Source organism: Sylvia atricapilla, chromosome Z, assembly GCF_009819655.1.
Source record: "Sylvia atricapilla isolate bSylAtr1 chromosome Z, bSylAtr1.pri, whole genome shotgun sequence".
NCBI classification, from domain to species: domain Eukaryota; kingdom Metazoa; phylum Chordata; class Aves; order Passeriformes; family Sylviidae; genus Sylvia; species Sylvia atricapilla.
This window is the reverse complement of record NC_089174.1, coordinates 15171731-15197611: the sequence shown is the minus strand read 5'-3', so window position 1 is coordinate 15197611 and position 25881 is coordinate 15171731. Positions and strand designations below refer to the sequence as shown.

General features: G+C 41.2%; 1 protein-coding gene across 1 annotated transcript; it reads right to left on the bottom strand.

Moving 5' to 3' along the window:
• Positions 1–10444: 10444 nt before the first annotated feature.
• Positions 10445–25305, bottom strand: RGMB (repulsive guidance molecule BMP co-receptor b). The gene is made up of 3 exons (XM_066340076.1): positions 25016–25305; positions 22182–22693; positions 10445–13968 (listed from the first exon to the last, which is right to left on the bottom strand). Exons 1-3 carry the CDS (start codon positions 25113–25115, stop codon positions 13300–13302), a joined length of 1281 nt encoding a protein of 426 aa, XP_066196173.1. The 5' UTR covers positions 25116–25305; the 3' UTR covers positions 10445–13299.
• Positions 25306–25881: the final 576 nt, after the last annotated feature.

Genomic DNA, 25881 nt, shown 5'->3' with positions numbered 1-25881 from the left:
GGAAGGCTGACAGTCTCAGCTGTGTGTAGGGTGCCTGTGAGATAGGCGAGTGACTTTCTTGGATGCCAGACTGGTGACTGTGAAGGAAATGGTGCCCCAGGGTGCTGCACATCCCTCTGATACCTGCTTTTCAAATCTGAGGTGTCCAAACCCAGCCTGTTACTGAGTGCACCTGGTTTTACACCCCAAATTCCCACCCCACAACTTCACCCTCTGTTTCTGGAAGACTTTGGAAATTGCTGCTGCAATACTTCTGAGACCTTTTGACATATAAACTTTAGATCTATATTGAGTTCAAGCACTAGGGCTGAAGCCTGAATAATGCACTTGGACATTACGTGTTATTTATTTGGCACTGATTTTTCATCAGGCTGGTCTCTTTGAAAATGAACACCCAGAAATCATGGCAGAAAATCATGTGACACTGATCACATGAGAGAAAATAATCAGAAAACTTTTATTACTGCAGTACTCTTAAACCTCCTGTGCTTTATTTGCGACAGAGCTAGTATTTACTGAAGTAACCGAAGCATTTGGAAAGTAATGTCACTTAAACTTACAAACTAGCTACTGGATTTGGGTTTCCTGAATTCTAGCACTGATAACTGGCCACCTGTATTTATAGACCAAATGACACTTGGACATTCTTTTTGATCACAGAGGAGCATAGCAAACTTCAAAGCTCTGATTTGTGTAAGCATATTAGATCATCATTCTTTTCCAGTCTTGGAACTTGAAATGTAGTCAGTGACTGGGCAACACATAAAACTACCATGGCACCAAGTATCCATAATAAAGCTGTTACAGGTGCACAGTCTTAAATGCCCTTTAGTCCTTTTGTCTGGAACTTACTGTTCCATCTCTTTTTGGTATTGCTTACAAAGAAGTTGTTAATATGAAAGACAGCTTTCTAATTTAAACTAAATTTCACGTGGGAGAATTGGTGATATTCTTCCTGTAATGAAATCTGCAGGTGAATTCTCTATCCAGAATACAATAAGCAGGAGGTCAGTTTTCAAATATCTAGAATACAAAATTGTAATTCTACCTCACCAAACTCTATCAATAAAATTTGGAAGGCTAAGGTCTAACTCAGATCTTTCTCGTCATGAAAGTAAACAGGGCTGGAGAACTACTTCCCAGGATTCTAAGTGTTCAATAAGTCATGTCAAATTCCAAATAAATGTATCTGAAGAGTTAAACATATCTGGACTTATTCATTAACCATAATGCTGGAGGGAAACATCCACAGAAGATACAACCCATGAGCTTTAATGAAAAAGATAAAGCACACAAAACACAACACTCTCTACTTTGGTGTTTTAAATCTGTATTCTTTCTTCCAAATGCCTCTGCTAGTGACTGAAGAGAGGTGAGCTCCCACAACAGATCACCTTCCAGCATGTTCTGGATAAGTTTTTAAAATACAGCTTCCATCTTATGTGTTACCTTTTAAAGTGCAGCCTTCCTCATTTTGTTTTAATTAAATTAATACATTGTAAGAAATGGACTTCATTTTTGGGATTAATGGATATCATTGGGATGACTGTTGGACGTCCAGTTGCTTTCCTTATGGTTGTTCTACTTATTAAAGCAGATGGAATCAAATGCATATTAAGCTCAGTAATGCTCACAAATGCATATTAAGCTCACTAGCTGGGTGTAAAGTGAATTTATCACACTTACTGCAGAGATTTTGAAGGCTGTAAAGCAGTAGGGAGGAGTAGGTTTTCTGACAACCTATTTTTAAGCTGCCCCCAAGAAAATTTTACAAGTAAAATGCATGTTGTCCATGATTTTTAGTGGAAGTGGCAACATCAGAACAGAACTCAAACCCTTTTTAGTGAGTTCTGGTCCAAATCCAACAAAACAGCTTGGGAAAACCCCATTTAGGAGCTTGAAAATGCAAATATTGTGGCTCTTATGGTGGGGAAACTATTGTTGGAGAACTGCTAGGTCCAGGAAACAAGCTGACAAAAGGTGGGAAGGCCTCTTCGCCAATGGAATGTGGGCCTTGAAAAGACCCATTATTGGATTTGTAGCCAACATGATTATCCCAAGTTACCCTCAGACTGGTCAGGAATTTGTTATATATCCTATATTAGACTGTTGGGGTTTTTTTTTGCTACCACAAGTTCAGTGCAATCAGCTGGGAATCAAAGCATATGATGATTTAACTAGAGAAAAGTAGTCAATTGACACATCCCTGGCTGGAGAGAGTGCTCAAAAGCAGGGAAAAGATGAATGACCACCAGAACAGATCATACAGCACTACGGACCAGCCACCTGGAATCCTAACTAGTTAATATCATGTGCCAGAGAACCCATTTGTAACTGGAATTAGATAATTAGGTTACAAGCTGTCTTTGAAATAATAACCAACCAGTTACAGCTCTTGACCTTCTTGCTGACCAATCCACTCAGATGAAGAACGCAGTATTTAAACATAGGATGGTGTTAGATTATCTATTAGCAGAAGAAGGGGGAGTTTCTGGAAAGATAAATTACTCAAACTGCTGGTTGCAAATGGATGACAACAGAAAAGTGGTAAAACAAATAGTAAAGGAAATAAGACAATTAGCTCATGTACCAGCCCAAACATGGAAAGGATGGCAATGGGATATGTTTTCCTGGTTACATGGTGGACTAGGTTTAACAAATGCTGTTTTTCCCTTTATGTGCTACAGCAACTCTAATCTTTTTACCATGCATGATGCCCTCCTTAGTGCAGCTCATCCAGCATGTGATCAAGGGTAGCCATGCATACTGATCCAGAAATGGCTAACGGTCAGAAAATTTTGTCACCATGAACAATTGCAAAAAGAAAGAAGACTCAGGAAGAAAATATTCAATCAATGATCATTAGGGTTTGCAAAGACAATTATTGAGAAAATAAAAAGAGGAGGAATTGAACAAGATGAATATGTCCTTACAAACAGAACTTGCTTTTTAGATAGGGCCAGGAACTTGCAGATGGGGAATTAACAGAAGAAAAAAAACTACCAGTTCTAGAAAATGTTACTAATTGAGATGGACTGCTGCTTAGCCAAGGCTGTGTTAAATCCCTGAACTTAGAGAAAAAGAACAGAGATGTAATAGAATTATAAATAGTGTTTTGTTATAAAAGAAAAAAAAACAACAGGGGTGCATATTAGAGGAAGGGCATAGAGTAGGTGATTCGGGGCATCTGTACCTTCCAAGTACCACAGCCAATGGGGAAAGGAAGAGGGTGATATAGCTGGGAACTGAGGATAATAAGGGGGCTGCTTTCCTCAACTGTTCTAGAGACTCCAGGGGAAATGTCCCATGGTCTCTCCTTTTATTTGAATAAAGTTACAGGACTCCTATGTCTCCTTCTTGGATATAAACCTCTGGCACTGTGAATTTTTCCACACTTTCATCTTTAAGCCCATATGACTGTGAAAGCTTAATGCCTCTATGGTTAAAAGAAATGTACTTACAAATGTCTGCATGACCAGTATTATGTAAGAAACCCCTGATTTCTATAAGATTGCTAGCAGTTGTCTCTAATGTCAAAGAACACAGCACCCTGAAATATTTTTATATGGTTGACTTCCCAGAGCACTGTTAATGTTCAGTTATTTATTGTTAAATATATAATAATTAACCATAATTTATATTAATTTTCAGCTTTGTGAATAGTAAAATTTTTATGCTTCCTACAGTCTGTGTTAATTCAAATGTAAAATATGTATGTTAGCTGAATTCTGACCTCCAGACTGCTTCCTGCAATGAATCCCAAAATTAAACTTAGAGAACTAGATGGCTGGTACAATTAGCTTCAGGTCTTTCTAGACTCTGAAGTGAGCCCTGTTTTGTTTTCCCACCAAAAGAACAATCAGATTCTAAAATAATGACTACAGCACAAATATAAAGGTATAATCATGGCTATTTCTCATCATAAAGCACATGAGAAACTTATTTCTAATGTATAAAGCACAAGCTCATGTATAAAGCACAAATATAAAGGTATAATCATGGCATATTTTCTCATTTTTATTGACTGAAATTAATATTTCAGATAAAGTTTACACTATCAGAAAGAGGTACAAGAACAGAAGAACAAAGCATCACACAATCTAAGAAAAGACCCTTAGAACCGAAGTTGCAACTAGTAGATAAAAGAAAGTGAAGCTTTCATCATGTGTTTGGCTAACACCATGATATTGCTGAACTCTTAGGGGGAATGAACAAGGGCAAAGCAGACAAAGCAATGGAGAGTATTTCCAGCAGTTTCCAGCAATCTTAATTAAAGCCAGAGCGGTCTTGTGAGCCTTGTTAACCTGTACCTGACCTTGTCTAATCATTTCTCCTGACAGCAGCAAGGATGCACCAGCGTGTCTGTGTCAGCCTGAACCACTGCTGCACTTGAGGGCACAGGCAGAGTATCTGCATGCAGAGAGCTGTGGGAAATGAAGGGGCAAAGACTGGAGGGTATTCTACCCCACCTGCAGATCTGTACCTACAAAAGAGATTTAGTACCCCAACAGCACATGAGGGGCTGGGACGTCCCCCCATCTGGCAGTCTAAGTCCCCCCAAGAGCAGCTGGGGGAGGTGGCAAGTGACAGTGGGACTCCCTGTGGAGGGGCAGAGGTCCCCTCCTACCACCCTACCTGGCCTGGGTCAGGATAAAGGAGATGTGCTGCTCCACAGGGGTACTTTGGGCAGGCTGATAAGACTTCTCTAGTTCTTGGCCAATTTGAGAACCAGCCATACGGTCAGATGTTCAAGTTCATTAAAGTCAGGAGAGGCGAGTTTTGCTGTGATCCACAACTGAGCAAAGGAATTAGATTCTAGACATATCTGAAAGTGAGATTAAAACACAAACAAGGTTAGATGTTTGGATCCAAAGTGATAACTCACTTGGTTTTTTCATGAAGAAAGAAGAAGAGAAAGGAAAAAGTAACTACAGAAACCACAGGAAAAGGGTTACCAAGGGTCCAGCACTGGCTGATAGAGTGCATGGGGAAGATCTCTGTCAGGCATGCTTGGTCTTTCCCTGGAGAAGCTCCTCTGAGAGCCGGCCAGCAATCCAGCAAGGGAGCAGAGCCAGGCAGCCAGACCAGCGGGGTAGGGAGGGACAAACAGTTTTATAGGAGCAGCTGGTACAGTGCAAGACAGCAAAGACTCCAGCATTTTGTTGAGTTCTTGGACATGGGGGCAGGTTGGCCAAATCCATCACAACTTAATTTGTTCCCTTGAAATTGGCTGGTTCATCAGTGTCCAGAAGTTCACTTGATTTCAAAGTTTACTTGCTCTGCTGATGTATCAGCTACAAGCTCTTTTAATGACTTAAAATAGGATGCCTCAATTTCTAAAATAAAGCGGTTTCTGAAGTTTTTGTTAGAGGCAGTTCAACACCTCAGCTTTCAAACCTGAATTTTCTAAGAGGCAATGGAGGAACCTTCCTTATTTTACCCATTCCCTGCACCAGAGGAGACCTGGAGCAGAGCAAGAATGAATGAGTGTGTGGCTCTGGAAGTGAGGACCAGGAGTGCCAGGGCGCAGCGGTGCTACTTGCCAGTGAAAGGAGGAGCTTGAGGAGTGGATAGATAGTACAGGTTGTAGCTGGTCTTGATTAAAGCTTCAGTGTTTAGGACCAAAGGGCCATTTCGAAGACCAGGGATGGGTGGTTCAGTGGTTCAATATGACTCAGTATGACAAAACAGCTTCTCATGTCTTGTCTGGGCAAGGTGGTGGTAAGAGTTGTGAACCAGAAACAGCAAGTGGGGAGATGATGATCCACCATGAGAAATAAAATAATGTTTTGCTTCAGCCATAAGAGTGCATACTCATGCCATTTAGGCAAAGATGTAGCTAGCAGCAGCCTAGGCTGCTTGAGTGTGAGGGTGGGGAGGAAAAGGGGAGTTAACCAGGGCTTGTTACTTAGAAGGATAGAAGGGGAGGGGAAGGGAGGTATCAGTTCGAGCACCCTGGGCAGTCAGAAAGAACCTGGGTTCCTGAGTACCCAGCCAATGGGAAAAAGGGACAGGGATGCCAATGGCTAAGGAAGGGTATAAAGGTTTGTGCATTTAAGAGAGATGTGCCTCCCCAGTGAGATGCACCTGACTCAGGTGACTTGTTTATGTCAATAAATAAGTGTTGCTTCAATGACTTTGTCCTCTTTCAACTTTATCAGCAAGGGAGTTATTTCTCACAAGCATCAAGAGACGAAGTTGTGACCTCAGGCTGACGTGGACAGGAGAAACCTTGTGCCAGTAAAACAGGGCAGAAGAGGACCCAGCCCACAGAAGGAGGATGTGCCAAGAGGACTTTGTGCATTATGGTGGAAGGTATCACACCTTCTACACAAGATCATCCTAACTGGGTGCCTCTCTACACACACGGAGCATGTAGTCACTACAGATTTCACCTGATTTGCCACAGCTTTTCAAATACAAATACTGGCACAGATTTTCTTGCAGGAGGCCTATTTGCTTGCTAAAATTACATTTGTAGGTGCAGACTGGGAAGGCACTGCTGGATACCTAGAGATGAAATGGTAACTTCACCTCTGCTACCCTCAGTAGCAGAAGACAATCAGTGTAAGGAAGTAACAAGCATAGCTTTGTCCCTTTGTAGAAAAAGGCAGCTAACGGTGAATGCTGAGTTTGAAACAAAGCTTTGGAGAAAGAGCTTGCCTGAGATTCAAGAATGCAGTGTTTCTGCCAAAGGTGATACACAACAATCCCTATATTCAAATCATGTGTAAGAGTGAAATAAATGCAGAATGGAAGAATCGTGTTCCCCCTTTAGGAGTGGGATACTGAATGCTGACTCTATGCATAAGCAACAGAGGTGAAAAGGCAACATGGAGAAATTCCTAACAGTCTTAGTGTCTAAACCATTGAATACTCTGGCACATAAGAAAATTACATCTGAAAATCAGAACTCAAGGAGACTCTGTATGTACACAGTGCTCCATATACATATGTGATAAAGAACCCCACTGAGGAGAAATGAGTGGTAAAAAAACTGCTTGCATTGTTACATTGGAAAGCTTCAATAATGACTGTCAATAAAACAGAACAGAACATGATACAATCTAATCCTGCTGTCCACAATTATACTGCAGTTAGCAGCCCTTGGTTTAAGGCCTCCACCAGAGGCCAATATATTGCCATTTAACCACTAGCATTTTAACTAGCCAGTAAAAATATCCTCTGAGCAAAGTTGAAACTGGGAGGGGGTTTTTGTCGTTGGACAGTGAACTGCTTTTAGATTGCAGGGTTCTGGTTGTTATTTTTTACCCACAGAGATACTATATAGAATACTGATTTTAAAGGTTTGCAATATAATTACCAGACAAGTGACCTTTTCTTAATATTGAAATAGCTGGTAAGATTTTCACTTTTGAAGTGAAATTCCTTATTTCATCCTCCCTCTTACCCTGCTTTTGGTTCACATCTCTGACTGGATGAAACGAATCCTTCTGGTAGAATTAAATGAGACAAAATGTTCAGAAGACCATGTAATGCACTCCAGCTACTGACAGCTGTTTGCTCTGTTCAAGCTAGTGTAGAAAACCTCAGAGCAAAATCCTCTCAAATGTGCAGAACTAGAGATTTCCCTACACACTTAGTTCTCAGCAGACAATGCAGGGGCAACATGCCAACACATTTTTGAGAACAGCTCTATTTGGCTTTGTTTTAATGATTGTGAAATTTGGATTTTTATGTGAGTCTAAACCCTGAAGCAGAAAGTGTTTCCACTTTTAAGGGTCTTCTCTTTCTGTCCACGAAAGAGCAACATCAGGATTGTCACAGTTTATGATCAGAGTAAAACAGTACAAAACAATGCATCCAGAGAAAGTAAAAAAATAATCCATTCTCTTAAAAGAGTTAGCTGATAGGCTGCTGAGACAGGAAGAAACTCCTAGCACTTCGGTCTATGAACAGACAGGTCTGCTTGTGGAAAGCTCTCAAGGACTCAAACACAGAGGGTAATCTCAGCAGGATTTCGTACTTTTTGGCCAAGAAACCTTAACCAGCTGCTGAGAAAGGACAGGAGACTGCGATTGCCATAGACACAGGCACATCTGAAAGGATTTTTCACCAATTATTCTTATTATAGAGGAATATCTGTGCTTTCCGAATGGGACTATTTATTATCTCTTTATCATACATAAAGCTTATCTCAATTGCCAGAAGGTGAGACTTCGACTTTTTAATATGCACATTAAAAAAAAAATCATTCTGAAATGGTAGCATTCCAAAGAATCCCAAACACTACTGTGCAAAGCACAATTTCATGATCAGCACTTTTTTACAGGATTTATAATTACTGAAGCATTGTAATTCCCACCCCCCCCCAAAAAAAAAAAAAAAAAAAAAAAAAAAAAGCCTGTTCTGGTAAAAATTCTCTCTCATGGCTGAGTATCAACTTACTTTTTACAGAGAATTAGTTCGTGGTGTTTTAAGAAAGCTAGGGACTGATGACTGGCAGCACCTGAAGGAGCAAGAACTAGATGAACGGAAGGCAGGTCATGCCAAACCTCTGGCACTACAAACGTCAGAAGAAAGGGATTAAGACAGCATCACAGATGCTGCTGTACGTGACTTTGTAACTTGACCTGCTCACAAGGGTTTGTCACCAGTGAGATGTCTCTACAATGTTACAGAAAGTTATTCCTCTGACATACCCCACCTATAGAAAGTGGGAGCAATTTCAATTCCAATACACTCTTTGCAGGCAGGTCTCATACACTGCCAAGCAGAGCACTTTTCCTGACAAAGGGCAGCAACTTGGTCTTTTATCACTGCCAGGTAAAAATAGTCAGCCCAGTAGGATAACTGTTGCAGTCACCCAAGTAGGCAAGAAACCTTTGTTTACACATCTCTTTCATACAGCTTGGAGTAGGGATTCAAACACCTCTTACTTTCTAGACAAATACGATAATAATATGCCTGCAGGGTATGAAAGAGTTTTGCCAACCTCAGCTGTTGAAACTGTCCTGCTTTCTGTAAAACACTTGTATAGTAATGGCAGCAAAGAAACACCCAAGAAGAGCCTGAAAGATAAAATACTCTAACTAGAAAATGCTGTCCATTCCACTGCAGACTATATACGTTGCATCATTCACTGGAAAATGTAAACAGTCTGGCATTTAAAGACCAAAATTAAGATTAGAAGCAACTACCACTAAGAGTGTACCCACTTGATCTCTCTCCTCTTTACCCTGTGACTTCAGGATCTCTTTTCTGCCCTTCCCCTGACCCACACAGTTCTCTGGGAGAAGAGGCCAGTACAGCAAGGACTGGGTGGCTTTGTTGCCTTCTTTCTACTTTCTAGAGAATCAAACATTGAAGGTTTCAGACTACTAATTTCAGACTACCTACCTAGGTCTGGTGTGAAACTCTCCCAGGCCAGGTGTCTCCATCAGCCAGGACTGGGAGACATAGAGCAGTGCAGGAAGTGCTGGATCATGTCATGGCTTGTCTCTAGAGAACATGTGTTGTCCCTGGCCATGAACCTAGCCTGGACTTTAAAATGTACCCATCAGAGCTGGACTAGTTTCACCTGACTTCAGCTATTTAAACCTGTTGTTTCCTCCTCTCCATAGCAATAGGCATTTCCAGAAGATAGTTCAATCCAATTGTTGCCATTCACTCCAACAACTACACACGCAGCTTACAGGTTTAGTTTGCTGAATTTAGGTGAAATACCTCTCAAGCACTGAAGTATGCCTCCAGGCTCTTTCGAGGCACTTAAGACCTCTGGACCTAAGTCTGGATAAAGCTATCCCCCTGTAACACCACAAAAAGGTGTTTATTTGGTCATAGCTCCCAGCTGTTACTGTCACAAGATGTGAAAGACCAACACAGAAGAGGAATTTCAACTTGCCTCTCCAAAACTCCAACAAAATGCTCACCACCACCATACTCTAAGTAACTTTACCATCACCTGCCAAACATGAGCGAGCAAGTCAAGTACCTGCCCAAATGTTCCTGCAAGTAAATGAGGCAGATGACCAACATGTGACTCTGGCTGGGGTGCAGGTACAACCCTCAAGACTGCTTTCACTTTCTCTGCTCAACAGCAAAATACAGATACTTTAAGGGGGCTTACTGGACTAAGAAGAGAATTAGAGATCCTAGAGAAACACCTGGGTTCAAGCTGAAAAGGCTTTACTGTGTGTCTGAGTTTTGGATTTAGATACTTCACACATAAACTAGACATACAAAACTTTTGTAGATCCAGCCCTCAGCACGTGCTAAATCATTGACATGTACATATTTTCATATATAAAGGAGTATTCTTCTATTGTTACAGTGTAGAGAGAAGCTTTAAAACTAATGTAAAATAATTCCTATAAATAAGTTATTGACACATCCCATATGACATACTTTTTATATCTAGGTAATGAATTCCGATCTATACCCCTGCACAAGGACTGCAATCAATCTTACTGTTCACAATTAATTTACTAATAGCAGCTTTTAATTTCAACAAAGTTTAGTTACAAACAAAGAGTTCCCAATCAGATCAGATGCAATTGTTTTACATCAGCATCACAAATTTACCAGTATACTTGTTCTTGACTATGTTATTTTCCATAACAAGGTAATTAACGAGAACTATAAAATCTAATGGTCAACACTGATCCCCACAATTCCTGTTTGTTTTGAATACATTTGAAGAGAAGTAGCAGCACAATACAGAGAAAGCTTATAGTGTAAAAAACACAGAACACCTGCTAAAAAAAAAGGAACCATTACTAGTCCTGTTTGGACACTGTAAAGATAGCAGTCTTCAATAGCTGGAACGGGGAAAGACAGGAAAGAATTTATATCATTCAAGACACAGATGGGCAATAAATAACCAAAGCATAAAAATTTCAGTGTAAAAGACCATAGCTGTACTTACATGAAGAAAATGATTTTAAACTGTGCTGTGTGTCTCTTCTCTTCTGAGAAGAAAGCCATAATGCTCTTAGGCTTTTTTTTCAAACCATGTCCACTAATGAAACTTTCATTAGGCAGTACAAAGCTTGCAGAATTGCTTGCTTCGTTTTGGAGTGTACATAAGTAAACAGACACTTGCACAGCCTCAAAATTCATAACACAAATGTATGGTAGTCATAATGTTAAAGTAGAAGAATATAAATAATTGGTGATCTAGTTACTGGCAGTACAGCAGCAGTTTGAAAGGAAATGCAATATTGAAGGCCTGTAACTTGACCATAAGAACAAAAGGTTGTACTCTCTGATTGTGTCCCACTTAACAGATGCTATATGGAGATTTTTCTTCCAGGTAAGTTTTTCAGGAAGAAAACTAGAATTTTTGATTTGAAAGGCAAATGAGCCTACTATTTCTTTTTATAATATCCTTTAGGAGCCTTCTGTATGTACAAAATAAAGGATTAGGCATACAGTCTCTGTCAGTCCTACAACATGCTTACTAAGGAAGTTGTCAGACTCCACAATTACAGAGAACTATCATCATCTGTTGTTGGAAGCTCTGCTACCATATGGTCAGGAGTGTTCTAGAAGATACTTACAACAACCTTTTGAGTAAGCCACTAATATCCAAGGGTAGCTTAAGACAAAGGCCAGCAACCAGACAGTATCAGTAATGGCTGACTGGTGGCTGTGTAAAAATAGGGATGATCACATTACACAGCCTTCTGCAGAGCCTCTGGTGTTAGATCAGCACCTGTGAGTGAGCTCCTACAGGTACGACAGCTGCCTTCTGTGTACAGTAAACATTTACATATTTAAAGCTCCTTTTACTTCTACAGCAATTTCCACAACTCATTTCACTGATACATCTTCCAGAAAAGATTATTTCTTACACACCTCAGCTTCTAGCAGTAATAATACAAGCTTAGTGAAGCAACATTCAAAGTTGTGATTATGTTTATTAGGTCTGTATTTCTTTGTATGTCACTGACATAACTTCTTTTAAGTTTTGGCACTTTCAATTTACCTTCACACTGTCTGATTAGCCTTGCAGCTGAAATACTCCACATATACTTAGTAGATCATCTTGTTACACTAAGGTCTGTAATCCTGTGGACTCTTTTGTCTCATTTATTCAAATTTCACCACCTCTTCTTTAGTTTTACAGAAAATAATTTTCTGTTCCAGGGTTCTTCTGGTCTGAGAGTTCTCCAATAACTTGAACAGAGGATTTTTGTAACATTTCTCAGGAGGGATGCAGCAGTAATACAGTTACCTGTGTTAAAGTTCTTGTAAGTATCTCTGCAAACAATACAAAAGAACTGTACAACTGGGATCCTGAGGGAATGGTTCCTCATCTTAGTTTCCCACACGCTGTCTTTTCAATAAACTTGCCTGGTTTGCAGCTGCTGGTCATAAATTTACACATCTTATTTAGCAGAGGGAAACTAGCATCTGCAAGAAGTATAACAACTATATTCAGCACATTCCTATCAAATATCCTATCCATCCTATTTAGCTAGGAGACAAACTGAGTATTTATTTATAGATTACCTGCCCAGTATGTTGTCTGCATCCCCAGTTTCTGTGCACCCCACCAGGGGTCACTTATGCCACCTTCCTGAAGTTCCTCAGCAGGGAAGGGGGGCAACTATTCTTCTATTATAATAATTTAAAATATTTAGACACCCCACATCCACTCTTTTACATACACATGAATACTTACTGGCATACTGATGAACCACATCTAAAACATTTTGCAAAGACTGATACATTGTGAGATTTCCAAATATGAAAAAAAATATAAAACTGTAGCCTTCTGTAACACAGAAAAACGGAGGGCCTGTGGAGAGGGGAAAAAGAAAAGAAAAGGAAAAAAGAAAAGAAAAAAAGAAAAAAAAAAAAGAAGGGGTGTTCTCTCTAAGTTTAAGCTCTTTCTGCTCTCTCCAGAGACCATTCACTAGCTTCAAGATATACATGTTTGACATTAACTATAGGTCTCTTGGGAAAATCCACAAGTTAATTCAGTTTACAAAAAAGTGTTAAACTAAGTAGTACTTAGAGAGAGCACTGAGTATTTCATGTGTAATACACAGTTACTCAGATACACACATATATTTGATATGTAAAAAATAAAGTGCTTTTTATCAGGTCCCAATGCAGGGACATTATAAAACTTTCCAACAACTGTAAAACAAATAGGTACATAGAATACTGAATCAAACATACATGAAAACAGTTAACACCCAATCTGGTGGATGCCCCAAGACAAAACATTCCTTCATATACACGGTATATACATATATATCCATTTTTACTCAATATATTACAACAATATATATTTCAAAAATTTGTTACAGTCTAAAAAAAAAAATCCTACAAATATGCAACAAAGATCAAGCACAGAAATCCAAGACTGACAAAGAACCTTCCATCCCTGCCCACACCACCACCTCCACTCCTGGGAAAGATATGCCAGTGCTCCTTGCTGGGGTGCAGTGCCTCTACATCCTGCATGGCACTGTGAGCAGCAGCTGTGAAGTTGGCATCACCAGTGGTGAGTAGATCAAACACACACGAGTAAAAATAGATGTCCTTCACAAGCATCTTCTCATGGCATTTGGTGGTGGCTGTTTCCAGTGTGTACCCTGACAGGGGATGAGCTGCAGCTCCCCAAGGCAGCAGCTTTCCCATCACAGGCAAGGGCAAGTGGCCACTCTGATCAATGCGCTCACTGGAGGGGCAGCCGTTCACGCAGAGCTGCAGATCCTGGCTCTCCTCGTAGGCCATGACCAGCTCCTGGGGCATGCGGATGGCCAGGGTCAGATAGTGCCCAAGCTGCCGGATATACACTGTGGTCCCGATGTACCTGGCGTGCATCTCAATGTATTTGCCACTGACTTTCTCCACAATGTGCAAGCTCCTGGTGTTCCCATCTCCTCCACTTGTTGTACCATCAACAAAAGCTGCAGGCAAGTCATCAGTCATTGCTTGATATACTTTCTGATCTGTACAGTCTTGGTATGATTTGAAGATAATAGTTATCTGTGAGAGAGGGGGGAAAAAAAAGCAAAGCTAGTGGAAAGAAATAATCATCTCAACCCCTTTTCAATTTTGTAATTGAGTATATCTGGAACTACTGCCCACTACCTTAAAACCTGACAGTTGTCCACAACTCATGCCTAAGAAAAACAGCCTATACACGTGCTTAAAGCAATATTTTACCAGACAGCAAAACATTAAATTTGTTCTTATGTTGGTCTGGAAGTAAGACTACTAGCACGTGGCAACAGCCTCGAGGTAAGGAAAGGAAAACGCTTTGTATTTTAATTGGCATCACAACTACCTCCTGCCTGCAGTTTCTTAACACTTTGGAATGCGTCCTGCAATGACACCAAAGCATAAGTACTGAGTAATTCTCACAATGCTGGTAACTATGGCAAAACCAAATTAAGACCATGCAAAATCAGGGAAAGGTGTAATCAGGACTAAGAAGAACAACTAGTTATGTAGTAGTTTTGGGATCCTGGATACATTAGTCCTAGGAACTGGGAGATTTGACACTTCCGAGTCTACTGTGCTAGAAAATGTGCCCACAGAGAAAAAAGGCAAGACTGAAAGATAGTCAAAGATGTGCCTTTGAAGAATGAGTGACTTTCAACACCAAAATCATTAGCATGAAGCAATTAATATTTTTTTTTTAAGATTAGAACTAGCCTTTTAAACCTTTCTACTTACTGGAGTAAGTAACAACAAAAGAAAAAGCAGGCCCTTTGGTTTTACTTGAAGGGAGTAACTAGGCTATATGACAGACCAATTCACATCTAAATATTACAAACAGATATGCTACTTCCTTTAGAAGAAGAATGACTAGAGGGGAATGGCTTCTTGAAAAGAAGACATTTTTCATCAAGAATAGGTATTTTAATAACCATTTTCATTAGTGATTGTTTATATCAAATTAGGTACAGTCTACAATTTGAGCAGTCTGCTAAGAGACTCACATGACTTCAAAATGTATCAGAAGGCATTTTTAAACTAAGGTTAAATTTAAAATCTGTTCCACAGCAACTTCACATTTCATTTTCACTTTGGCACAACAGCTTTCTGCCTCTCTGCTTTAAAGTAAGACCTTTAAAGAGGATAAACCAAGAGCCAATTATTAACAATTTGAATAAAACTTCTACTTTCATTACCCTCACGTGTCTATACCCCTTGGGTAAGACTCAAGTCCTCCCTCAAGTCCTCCCAATCTCTTTCCTCCCACTGCAAAAATTTCTTCTTCAGAGTATGCAGTTATACCCTAAAAAATATTACATTTATTTTCAATATTTGGTTCATCCTAGGTGGTTGATGCTTTGTCAGTGCTTGTCTCACAACATAGACAATACTTACTATTTTGACTTCATATGTTCTCACTAGTGCTGCAGGCTGCACTAGATTTTTCCAATGGTTTTTCCTTGCATTAATCAGTTATACAGCATGAGATCTATCAGCTATACATCTTGAGACCATTTGTAGTCAAGTAATTTGGTAAAGTGATGTCTGTGAACCACAGCTGAGCTGGAATGCTTATGCCCAAAATCCAGAAAATGCACAAGTGCCCCTGCTGCTGTAAAGATCACCTCACAGCTTTGTGTTTACTAAAGTAAGCTCAGCAGCCTACAGAAGAGAAATTTGAGGTCTGTCAAGTGATCAGTATATCTGCATATAACCCAGGCCACAATGCAGCAAAAGGCCTTTTATTTTCTGTAACACAATTTGGATGAAACAATCTTCTATCTCAGCCTGCTCAGACAAAGAAGCACTGCTGTACCATTGAGCATATTTGTGCCATCCTGTGAGGAGAAAACTATTTACACACTGATGCCTTAAGTTTTAGCCTTCATGTTTTTCAGATTCTGTGCTACCTAGGTGCATAGCTCTGAGTCTCATATCAAGTGTCAGTCAGCTCTCTTCACAGAGTAGGTAAACAAAACAATCCTTTTCCAGATGGTGATCAAGGACAACTGTTACAAGTTTCAGGCCCAAAAAAGCATAAACAATGGAGGGCTGAGGGCAGAAAACAAGGAGGATGGAACTTCATAACCTGAAGCTGTAACTGGACAATTAAACCCAGGGTGCAAATGGACCAAAGCTAATAAAAGTGTGAAACCTTGTGACCAGTCAGCCATTTTGTGACCATTTTGGGTCCATCTTGGGCGGAGCCCTGGCTGTGCTCTTGTACTCTCCAAGGTGTACCCTTTTAAGGCCTTTTAATAAATACCTACTTTATTCTCCTAGCTCTGTCCAGTCTCTGTTCCAGGGCGTCAGCCTTCGCAAGGCATCGACACCTACAGAATTAAAGCTCTAAGTCTCCTTAGCACTTGAACAAACCTGGAGCCAAAAAGAAGTCTCATTGTTTTAATGAGGCGCTGAACTGGACGCTCAATAAAACGTTTAAGCAAGGCACCTGGCAAAATTTATCAGGAAGCAGCTACCAAATTGCTCTCTCCAGAACTCCCTCATTTACAAGAATGAAATGCACACAGCTCCAGAACACAGAGAAAGAACAAGAAGCCTTCACCCCAATTTAAGATCGGCAATAATACTGGATGCGGAATGAGAGCTGAAAGACTATTAGATGAATAAAGGCCTCCATGTATGCTGCAAGAACACTCTAAGAAGAGAATCAACACAGACCATTAAGATTTTCCAAGGGCATACTGGTATTTAACCACTGCAGCTCAACACACTGATTTTGAATACTCTGTTGTCTGTTGCGTAACATCCATCTAATCCACAGCCCAGATCAGTAAACCTAGAGTGCAGCATGGGCTTTGCCTTATCACACACTCCTGTCCCAATATCCTGCCCTGGTACTGGCAGATACTCCAGAATCTGTTGCAAAGGGAGATGAAGCAAAATTTCATTGCATAGCTTTCTCCCTTTAAATTCTTGAAGTAGAGAATTTATAATGATTTTTTAATGTTCAAGAGTGCATTAAAAAGTGAAAATGAGTTTATTATTTCTAACAAACTCAGCACATGTTGTAGATGTTTATACACCTACATTACTTCTCACTCTGTCTAGGTGCCATGAACACCTTCACAAAGCTGATTATGCAGTACTGTTTAGAGACCAGAGATTAGCTGCCCTGTCTAAACTTAGGACGGAAAAATCTAAATGCCAAAATCTTCACAATAAAGAAAGATTTTTGAAACTATCAGTGTATCAACCTTGCTCTTTGGGCCCATACAGAGCTCTTCCATAGTGAGGCGCCCTGAAAGACAAAAATAAACGTTTCTAGAGGCTTATCTGAGGATACAATAAACAAACATCTGCTGTAGCATGATTTCTAAACCAAAACAAACCTCACACATACAATTTGCATATTTCATTTTGCATTTTATCCTCCCACTCCTATCACTAATCACAAAGCTTTCTCAAATTCCACTGCACATGCAAAACCTTTCAAAGATAGTGTTACTGAGTTGTAAAACTGCCTTTTCTAGGGAAGACCCTAATTTATTTGTACAAGATGCCTGTCCTGTGTGCCTTAAACACTTTTAACTCTTGAGTTCTCATACTTGTCTTCCCTAGTGCCACAATGCAATTAGAATGACGAAAGTATCAGTCATACCTTCATCATAACATGTTATTTTACTATGCATTTCACAGAATTCTAGAATTGTTTGGGCAGAAGACGACTTCTAACTTCATTAACCTCAATCATTATTGCAATACAGTCAAGCTTGGGGAGAAGTGAGTGAAAAAGTGCCCAGTGGAAAAGGACCTAGGGATGCTGGCTGTCTAGGGGACCAAGAAGAACACCAAGCACATCCTGGCATGGGCCAGGCAAAATGTAGGCAGATAGAACAGGGCACTGCTGAGATGACACCTCAAATCCTGTGTTCAGTATTGGGCTCTCACAACCAGAAAGACACTCAGGGGCTGGAGTGAGTCCAGAGGGCAGAAACAGAGCTGGGAAGTGTCTGAAGCACAAGCCAGACAAAGAAAGGCTGAGGGAGCCTGCAGAAAGCAGCCTGCAGGAAGCCTGCAGAAAAGGAAGCTCAAGGGAGACCTCACCACACTCTGAAAGGAGCCAGGCGGGAGTCAGTCTCTCCTCTCAAACAAGTGATAGGATGAGAAGAAATGGCATTAAGCTAGGCTGTGAAGATTCAGATTAACAGAAAATTTCTTCACTGACGGAGATAAGCACTGGAGCAGGTTTCCCAGCCTCTTGAGGCATCACCCCAGAAATGTTTAAAAGGCATGCAGACATGGCACTTATGGATCATGTTTAGTGGTGGAACTGACAGTTTGCCACCCGACTCCATGATTTTAAAGGTCTTTTCCAACCTAAATTATTCTATTGCAACTTGCAATGAAACTGCTACTTCTGTGTAGTAAAACAAATTTATCTCTACCTTATCCAAGACATCCATAAAGATGAAAAGAATAATGATACGTGACAAGTTACCTGATCCTTCTACTTCTTAAAACATTTAGAACATTTATCTTCCAATTACATTTTAGTTATTTTTCCATTACACTGTGCTCACTCTGCAATGATTTCCAGCAAAAATTGAATCCACGCTACAAAAGAGACATTTAAAATATTTTGACTCTGAGTAAAAGAACATTTATCCCCCTGATTCCTTTACCCTGCTGAGAGCACGAATTCCCAGGTTCCAAGGTTTATACTAAATAAATCACTACAGTAAAATGCTCTGTATTTTTTTCCTTCTCTGTGTTCTCAAATTCACTCTCACCCTCAAGCTATCTACACCCAGACAGAAAAACCTGCATTTCCAATTAATGCAAACAAGAAGACCCCTCCAAACAAGAAGGAAAGCTTTCCATTGGCCAAGCCCAAGCATCTCTGCCTTATTTACTATTGAGGAACAGTTACTCTAGTGATATCCAGAACACCTGTCACAGCAGCAAAAGGCTATAAAGACTTGGTATCCCTCCCAATAAAGAAAACAATAAATAAAATCTAAAAACACCCAAGGTTCTACTTAATGCACTATACAACACCCTTCCTACCTGCTCCCCCTAACAGACACTTATTCTCAGGGAATTGTAAAACCACTTCAAAGACAAGGAAGCTCTTTATCTAGAGCTGCAGAAATCAAACGTAAATAATGCCAGTGACCTACTCAAAACCCATATGAGAAAAAGAAAGTCTGTCAAAAAGAAAAAAAGAGATGAGCTTAAACTGTTTCCCAGTTACTTGCTGCTAATCTTCCTTTTCCATCTGAAAGGCCCTAGGATCCTCTGCCAAGAGGCACAAGCACATCAGGCATGCTCAAAAAACTGGAGTTTCAAAGTTTCAGGTAGACCTCAGAAAATAAAACAGCTTTGTTCACAGTGAAAAACAGTAATACAAATGTGCAAAACACCTACAAAGAAATTCAAGGGCATTTTTGTGAATAAGTACACAACTCTCACAAGATATGCTCTTCCAATTAAAGAATTCAAGGGAATTTTTTCCTGCTTTTCATATTTTTCATGCCAGACATTTCATTCCCCCACAGTAAGGAGGAGGGGAGAAACAACATGTGTTTATTCCTCACATTCTTACTTGAAGTGTCCTCCTGGCAGTCTCCTGTCCTTCAGAACTTACTGGATATTCCTCAGACTGCTGGGGTTCCTGTAGTCTCATAGGTTTTTAAGAGAGAAGAGAACTTCACACATAAGGTTGCCTTCATTACCAACTCCCTCAAGGACAGGCAAAGCAAGGATAAAAGTGAAAAATGCTAACTCCGCACAAGGGCAAGTGATGGTTTTCAGGTTTCAAAAGGACAATGGGCTGAAGATTAACCATTCTGTTTCTATGTCTTCTTGAACCACTTTCCCTGAAAATGCATTCAGAAGAAACTAAATCTTCTACTCTTATTGTCCTTCCTTTCACTAGGCCTACTTTAGAGAGGACTAATTAGGTTAGTATTTGCTCTGGCTCCTGTACAATTTAAGTTCAGCATACACCTTTGTTTTTATTTCCCATCAAACACCAATTTCAAGTACATGCAATGAAAAAACAGCCAGACTTACAAAAAGAAACAATCTGAAAACCTTTTTTATGATGAAGGTAGAAGACCTATTGGCACACTCTCAGCTAGGGCTTACAGATAAATGTCACTGAAATACAGCTCTTTAAAATTCCTTTAAGCTACCTTGTGACCAAAATCAGTTAAGTACATCCAGCAGCAGATAGTCAACCACAGTCAAACTGGAATACTTAAAGAGGAAAATGGTACAGGAATTAAATTAGCTGTGGTAGTGTAGCTTAACACACCTTTTCTATTTCATTCATAGCAACCTGCTCCTACTAGAAATAACAGAGTCAAAGGCATGCATTGGAGATACTAAAACTTATCTTCTAAGTCACTTGTACCTTTAAACTACCTTCCTTTGCCTACAACAGGTATACTCAATTCTGTTATCTGCTAAAAAAAGTCAAGGATTGTGCAACACATAATATATATCAGCTTTAGAAATATTTCTAGTATCATAACCATGCATTTTATTTAATTGCTTCTGCACACTTAGCTGTACTTGGGCAATGAGAGGGACTACTAGAAGAGAAGAAAAAAACATTTTACCCAAATCAAAGACAAAAAAACCCCTCTTGAGAACAAAGACAGAAGGCACACCTTTTAAAACCATACTTTCCCTCAATATATACATACATTTATTATTGGTGTTCTCCTCTTTATCTCTTTGAAAAGACATATACTAGCATAATGTGCTACCACAGTCAATAATTTTCAGAATGTGGCTAAACTTAGATTACCTATCTACTACAACCACACCCTAGCCCATCCACACAATTTGTACACAAAGAATCTCAATTTTTTCCTCTACTACTATCAGGGACAAGGAAATAAAGAAAATTCTGCTAGAGTTTAGCAAAACTGAAGATAAAAGCTCACTGCAGATCACAAAATGCAACTTCTTCTTCCATTTATTTAGGAGTTTTTAGAAAGGCCACTGGAGGAGACTGAGGGGGATGTTAAGTCTCTTTTGCAAAGCTTACTCATGTTAGCCTCATTCCCTTATTTTTATACACCTTCAGAGTTTATGCACAGTGAAGACTGCTCTTGAAACTGGCACAAGTTAACAAAATGTAATTCAGAGCTTCAGTCCAATCTCTTTTCACTCACACAAACATTGCCATTAGTCAGTGCTTACAAATCCAGCACAAACTTAATAGTAAAATTGATTTTCCTATATTAATACTACTGCCCAGCCAACTCTACAGAAGATGTGTAGGCTCTACCCCACCGCGACAGACAACTTCTCCTTCTGACTCCAGTAATCAAAAAAAACCTACTTCCAGGCTCAACAACAGTGAAAATTCTTCTGCAAGATTCTATGTCTTGAAGCTGTGTACATATAGCCTGATGTAGCTTGACCATACAAGAGCTACACTACCACAATTTTAAAAAAAGCCCTTTCACACCAAAAGAGGTATGTGACAATATTAGCTTCAAATGAATGCTTAAGTAATTGATGGACACACTTGCCACTCGCATTCAGCAAGCAGAGAAAAGGACTTTTCTATAGTTAAAGAAATGACATCAGCTATCGAATACTAGTGGATGTATTCCTACCCTAGACTTCTCAAGTATCTGACAGAGTGCAATCTTAAGTCCAGCCTGTCTCAACAAGGGTTTAATATTCTTGCTACAACTTTAAGGCTACTGCTGGTTTAGTAAAGCCAAGGCACTAAGTCCTTGCCATAAGCATTTAGCTCGCTACCTCTTCTCACCTGTCTGTAGTTCATCCTCTTGCTTTTGCTCTGAACCATCAGTGTTTTGGTAACTAGTTTTTTTTTGTGCCATTCTCAGTATTATTTGTTTGCTCCTGTTGCAGCTGTGAAGTTTAGAAAATTAATAAGAAGCAGAGACATATTCTCTCTTTAAGCTTCCTTCCAACCCAAAGCATCATATGATTTTTTGAATTTCTAATTAGTGCAGAGGCAGTCACACATGTAAAATAATCAGTAACTGTTTTAAAGCATTACATCAGTACCCTTAAGGCTTGTGTGGTGATAAGCACAGGTTTTCTTGTCAGGAGCAGAGGGAAGAATATATCCTGTTTTGTCTGATACACATTTAAGAAGATGCTGGAGTTTGACTTTTTCATACTATTGCACAGAAGATTCTCAAGCTGCTATGCTTCTTCACTGTTAAGGGCTAAATTACTTACTTAACTGTCCTGCCCTTTTACTTCTCCATGCATTGACAGCGCACAAAAGAAATCTGTACCTTTTTTGTAGCAGTAGCGCTGGATCCTGGGACCACAGGCACATTGGTCACTTGCACTGATAAGTAGTTATTGTCTATGAGGGGCCAAGCACCTTCCACTTTGCATGTCTGGAAGTGATCCTTAAAAGTCCTCAGATGAGGATCCCCAAACAAGCCACAAAACAGGTAAGTAGGAAGAGGAGTCTTCCCTCCCCCACGATGTTCTCTCACTTCTGTGTAGCCGCTGTAATTGCAAGGATCATGAGCCATTTCAGGGCTGGCGGAGGATGTGGGTCCATCTTTGGTACAATTTCTCTGGGTCATGAGATCACCGATCCCAAGCACTGCAGAATGGTAGACCAGGTTTCCACGGCATACTTTGGAATTGCGATAGGTACACACAGAGTAAGCCCGCAGGGCCTTGCAGAACTCCAAATCAAAGTCCTCAAGAGCCGCATTCAGATGTGAAGTGAGGGACACAAAATCAGTGGTGCATTTCTGGATTCCACAAGATGTGTGCAGCTGACAGTCACCTAAGCACAAAATAGACAGAGAAAGACATAAAGCAAACCTCTTAGGTGGCAACCCTTTCCACTCCAACAAGTACCGTAAAAAACAACCTGAAAGGGACTTAAAGTGCTCATCCGTTAGGGAAACATTGCATTTTAGGAAAAAAGAGGCTGAAAGACAGAAAGACAGCAATGGAGACTACCTCAGCAACTGACAGGACTCACAATGTCTTAATCCATTACTTCATATTGTCTAGATGAAATGAGTACAAGGTCCTGTCAAATATAAGCCAAACATTTCTTTCTAGATACCAAGCGGATGATGTAATTTTGTGTTTAAATTAATCACTTGGTCAATAAGGAAGTCTCCATTTAGTCTTTCACTGCTTTACACAAGTTACTGAATTTTTATATAGAATTCTGCCCCTCAGAAGAATGTGGTAAAGGCAACAAAGTAATGCTGTTTAGACATTGTTTAGATGTTACACATGCCTAAATGTCCGAAAACGTTTAGACAAAAACTGGACTGAATAAAGCAAAACTCACGTTCTCTTCTAGAAACCAGGGCGGGGGAGGATGGTAGGCAAGCACACAAGCAGTTTGCTTTATTTTCCTGGCACTGCCATAACTAAAGCTTTACTTCTCATTATTTTGGGACTACTGTGTGAAAAAACCCAGCTGTCTGAAGTGTAAGTTTTCAGCTCATGCAGTACATTGCAGTAGCTGTACCTCTCAGAACATAATTCAGTAACAAGACAAGAGGGAGAGAAACACTCCCTCTCCAAAGCCACTACTGCTACACAGTTCAGTTTACGTGAGTAAACCTGTCACTTTATGTGATGACCTGATTTCCATAAAAAAGCATAGTTAACATCCTTGCAAGTAAACTGGAGTTTTACAGTTGTCTCCTCCACAGTTCTCACAGGTATGACCCGAAATCCTTCCAGATTATCATGGCAGTTAACATTGGCTTTCTGAAGGTAACTTTTACCAAAGAACTTACAGGGAACAAAAATTAAATTAACAAGACACACTAAGGGAAACAAAGCCACACTCTTCACACAGGTTAAAACCAGGAAGACCACAGTCTAGGAGAGATCACGTTTCCTGCCACCCAAAGAGAAAATGACCTTCATAAAGAATATGTCACGACTTCATGCAACAGCTGTCCAAGCCTGCAAAATTATCTAAAAATTCATCTGGGGGAACATTTATCTGTAATTTCTTATTGTCATAAAGTGGGTTTTACATGCCACAAAAATGCCTACAAAGACACATGGAAGAATTAAAAAATAAAAGGGAAAACATACTATATCTATGAGAAACTCCTGAGTGCTGAGAAGTGGAAAATAAGCTGAATAATAATATTATTAAAGAGTTGTTTTCTGCAATGTGCCCAGTGATGAGATGATATCAGCAATTTCTTTGCCCGTCCCTTAGCCGGTCCTCCTGAGTCAGTACTCACATGACTTACTCTGAATATCCAAACCACGAATTTATAAAGACAATATGTTTTGCCAGTGACGTGTAGCTAACATGAATCTCCTATCAAAATCCCAATATAACACAAAGTAGAATGAGGAACTACATTAACCTACAGTTAAGCATGACCATGACTCGTGTAAGTAAGCAGCAAATTTCTTTGTGCAAGCCATATGTACCCCTGCAAAATACAGAAAAAAAAATCTTAACAGCAACTTCTGTGTTTTCAGATACACAAAAAAGACCCATGCAAAGCAAAATAATGCCGGGTTTAGACCCAGACTTTAAAAGCATCAAAACTTTTTATTTCCCTTCAATTGTAGTCGCAATATTATTTTAATCACAAATAGATCAGGCCAGCTGAGCAAGTCCGTCAAGCCATCAAACATGTGAATAAATTACAAAATCACAGAATTTTTAGAGATGGAATGGGTATTATCTGGTCCAACCCCTCTGTCAAGGCATGACCACTTGGAGCACATGACACAGGAAGCTGTCCAGATGGGGTCTGAATGTCTCGAGAGGGAAACTCCATGACCTCCCTGGCAGCCTATTTCAGTGGTCTTCCACCCTTAATACGAAGTTCTTCCTCATGTTGAGGCGAAACTTTTTGTGTTTCAGTTTATAGCCATTGTTCCTCTTCCTGTCGCTGGACACCAAGGAATGAGTCTGGCATCATCCTCTCGTATGGAGATATTTATACGAGATTAACGATTTCCAGCCTTCTCCTCTCTGGACTACACAGGCCCAGCTGGCGAATCCCTCCTCACGACAGGCTCTACCTGAAGGAAAAGGACCCGCCAGCTCCTCGCGTCCGCGGGGGCCCGGCTGCGCTCCCGTCCCTCCCCGCCCCACTCTCGGTACCTGCGCCCAGCAGCAGCAGCCCCAGCGCGGCGAGCAGCAGCCGGAGGGCGCCGGGCGGCGGCTCAGCCCTGGGGGCGCGGGAAGGCGCAGCGCTCCCCATGCCTGGCCATGCAGGTCCCCGGGCTCGCAGCAGGACGGCGCCGCGGCATGAGGCGGCGGCGCGGGCGGGCGACGTTCTCCACGGTACTTCCTCCTCCGCTTCCTTCTCCCGCTCCTCGGTGCTCCCCGCGCCTCCTCCTGCTCCAGCGGCCCGGCAGGCTCGGCAGCGGGATGTGACGCGACACGCACAAAGGGACTGACCCCCGATGGAGCGGGGCCTGCGCCCGCGCTGCATCCGCCCCACCCCTCCCGACATGAGGCTTTCTATTGGCTATCTGAGCTGTCCGTCACAGCCGGCCCCGGCCCCCGACGCCCCCTGGCGGCAACCACCCGCCCCCCGCGGACCCCGCCGCGGCACTATGGGCGGAGCGCGACCGCAGAGCGAGCCGCGCCCTGAGGCGGAGGGGCCGCCAGGCCGCCAGGGGGCGTCGGCGGCGCAGAGCAGGGAGCAGCGCCGGGATAGCGAAGGAAACACCCCGGGATAGGGTGGGCGAAGCCGCCGGGAGAGGAGAGGGGGCCCCGCCGGGACAGGTCAGGAACACCCCTGGGACAAGAAAGGAGGCACCGCCAGGACAGGGCAAGGGGATATCTCAGCGATGGGACGGGCCAGACCTCCGGCGCAGAGAGGGGACACGGCCGGATAGGGCAAATGGTGGAGTGCCGGGAGCAGGGCAGGGGACATCGGTGGGACAGAGCACCGGTGACAAAACACCGGGACAGAGCAGGGGACCTCACCGGGGCGAGAATAGGAAAAGAACTTGCAGGAG

Excerpts from the sequence above, each read along its gene's own strand:
- RGMB (XM_066340076.1), bottom strand. The coding sequence starts at position 25,115 with ATGGGGAGCGCTGCGCCTTCCCGCGCCCCCAGGGCTGAGCCGCCGCCC. Across the intron at positions 22,694-25,015 it reads GCTGCTGCTGCTGGGCGCAG|GTGACTGTCAGCTGCACACA; the intron begins GTACCGAGAGTG and ends TTTTGTGCTTAG. Across the intron at positions 13,969-22,181 it reads GCGCTACTGCTACAAAAAAG|ATAACTATTATCTTCAAATC; the intron begins GTACAGATTTCT and ends CCTCTCTCACAG.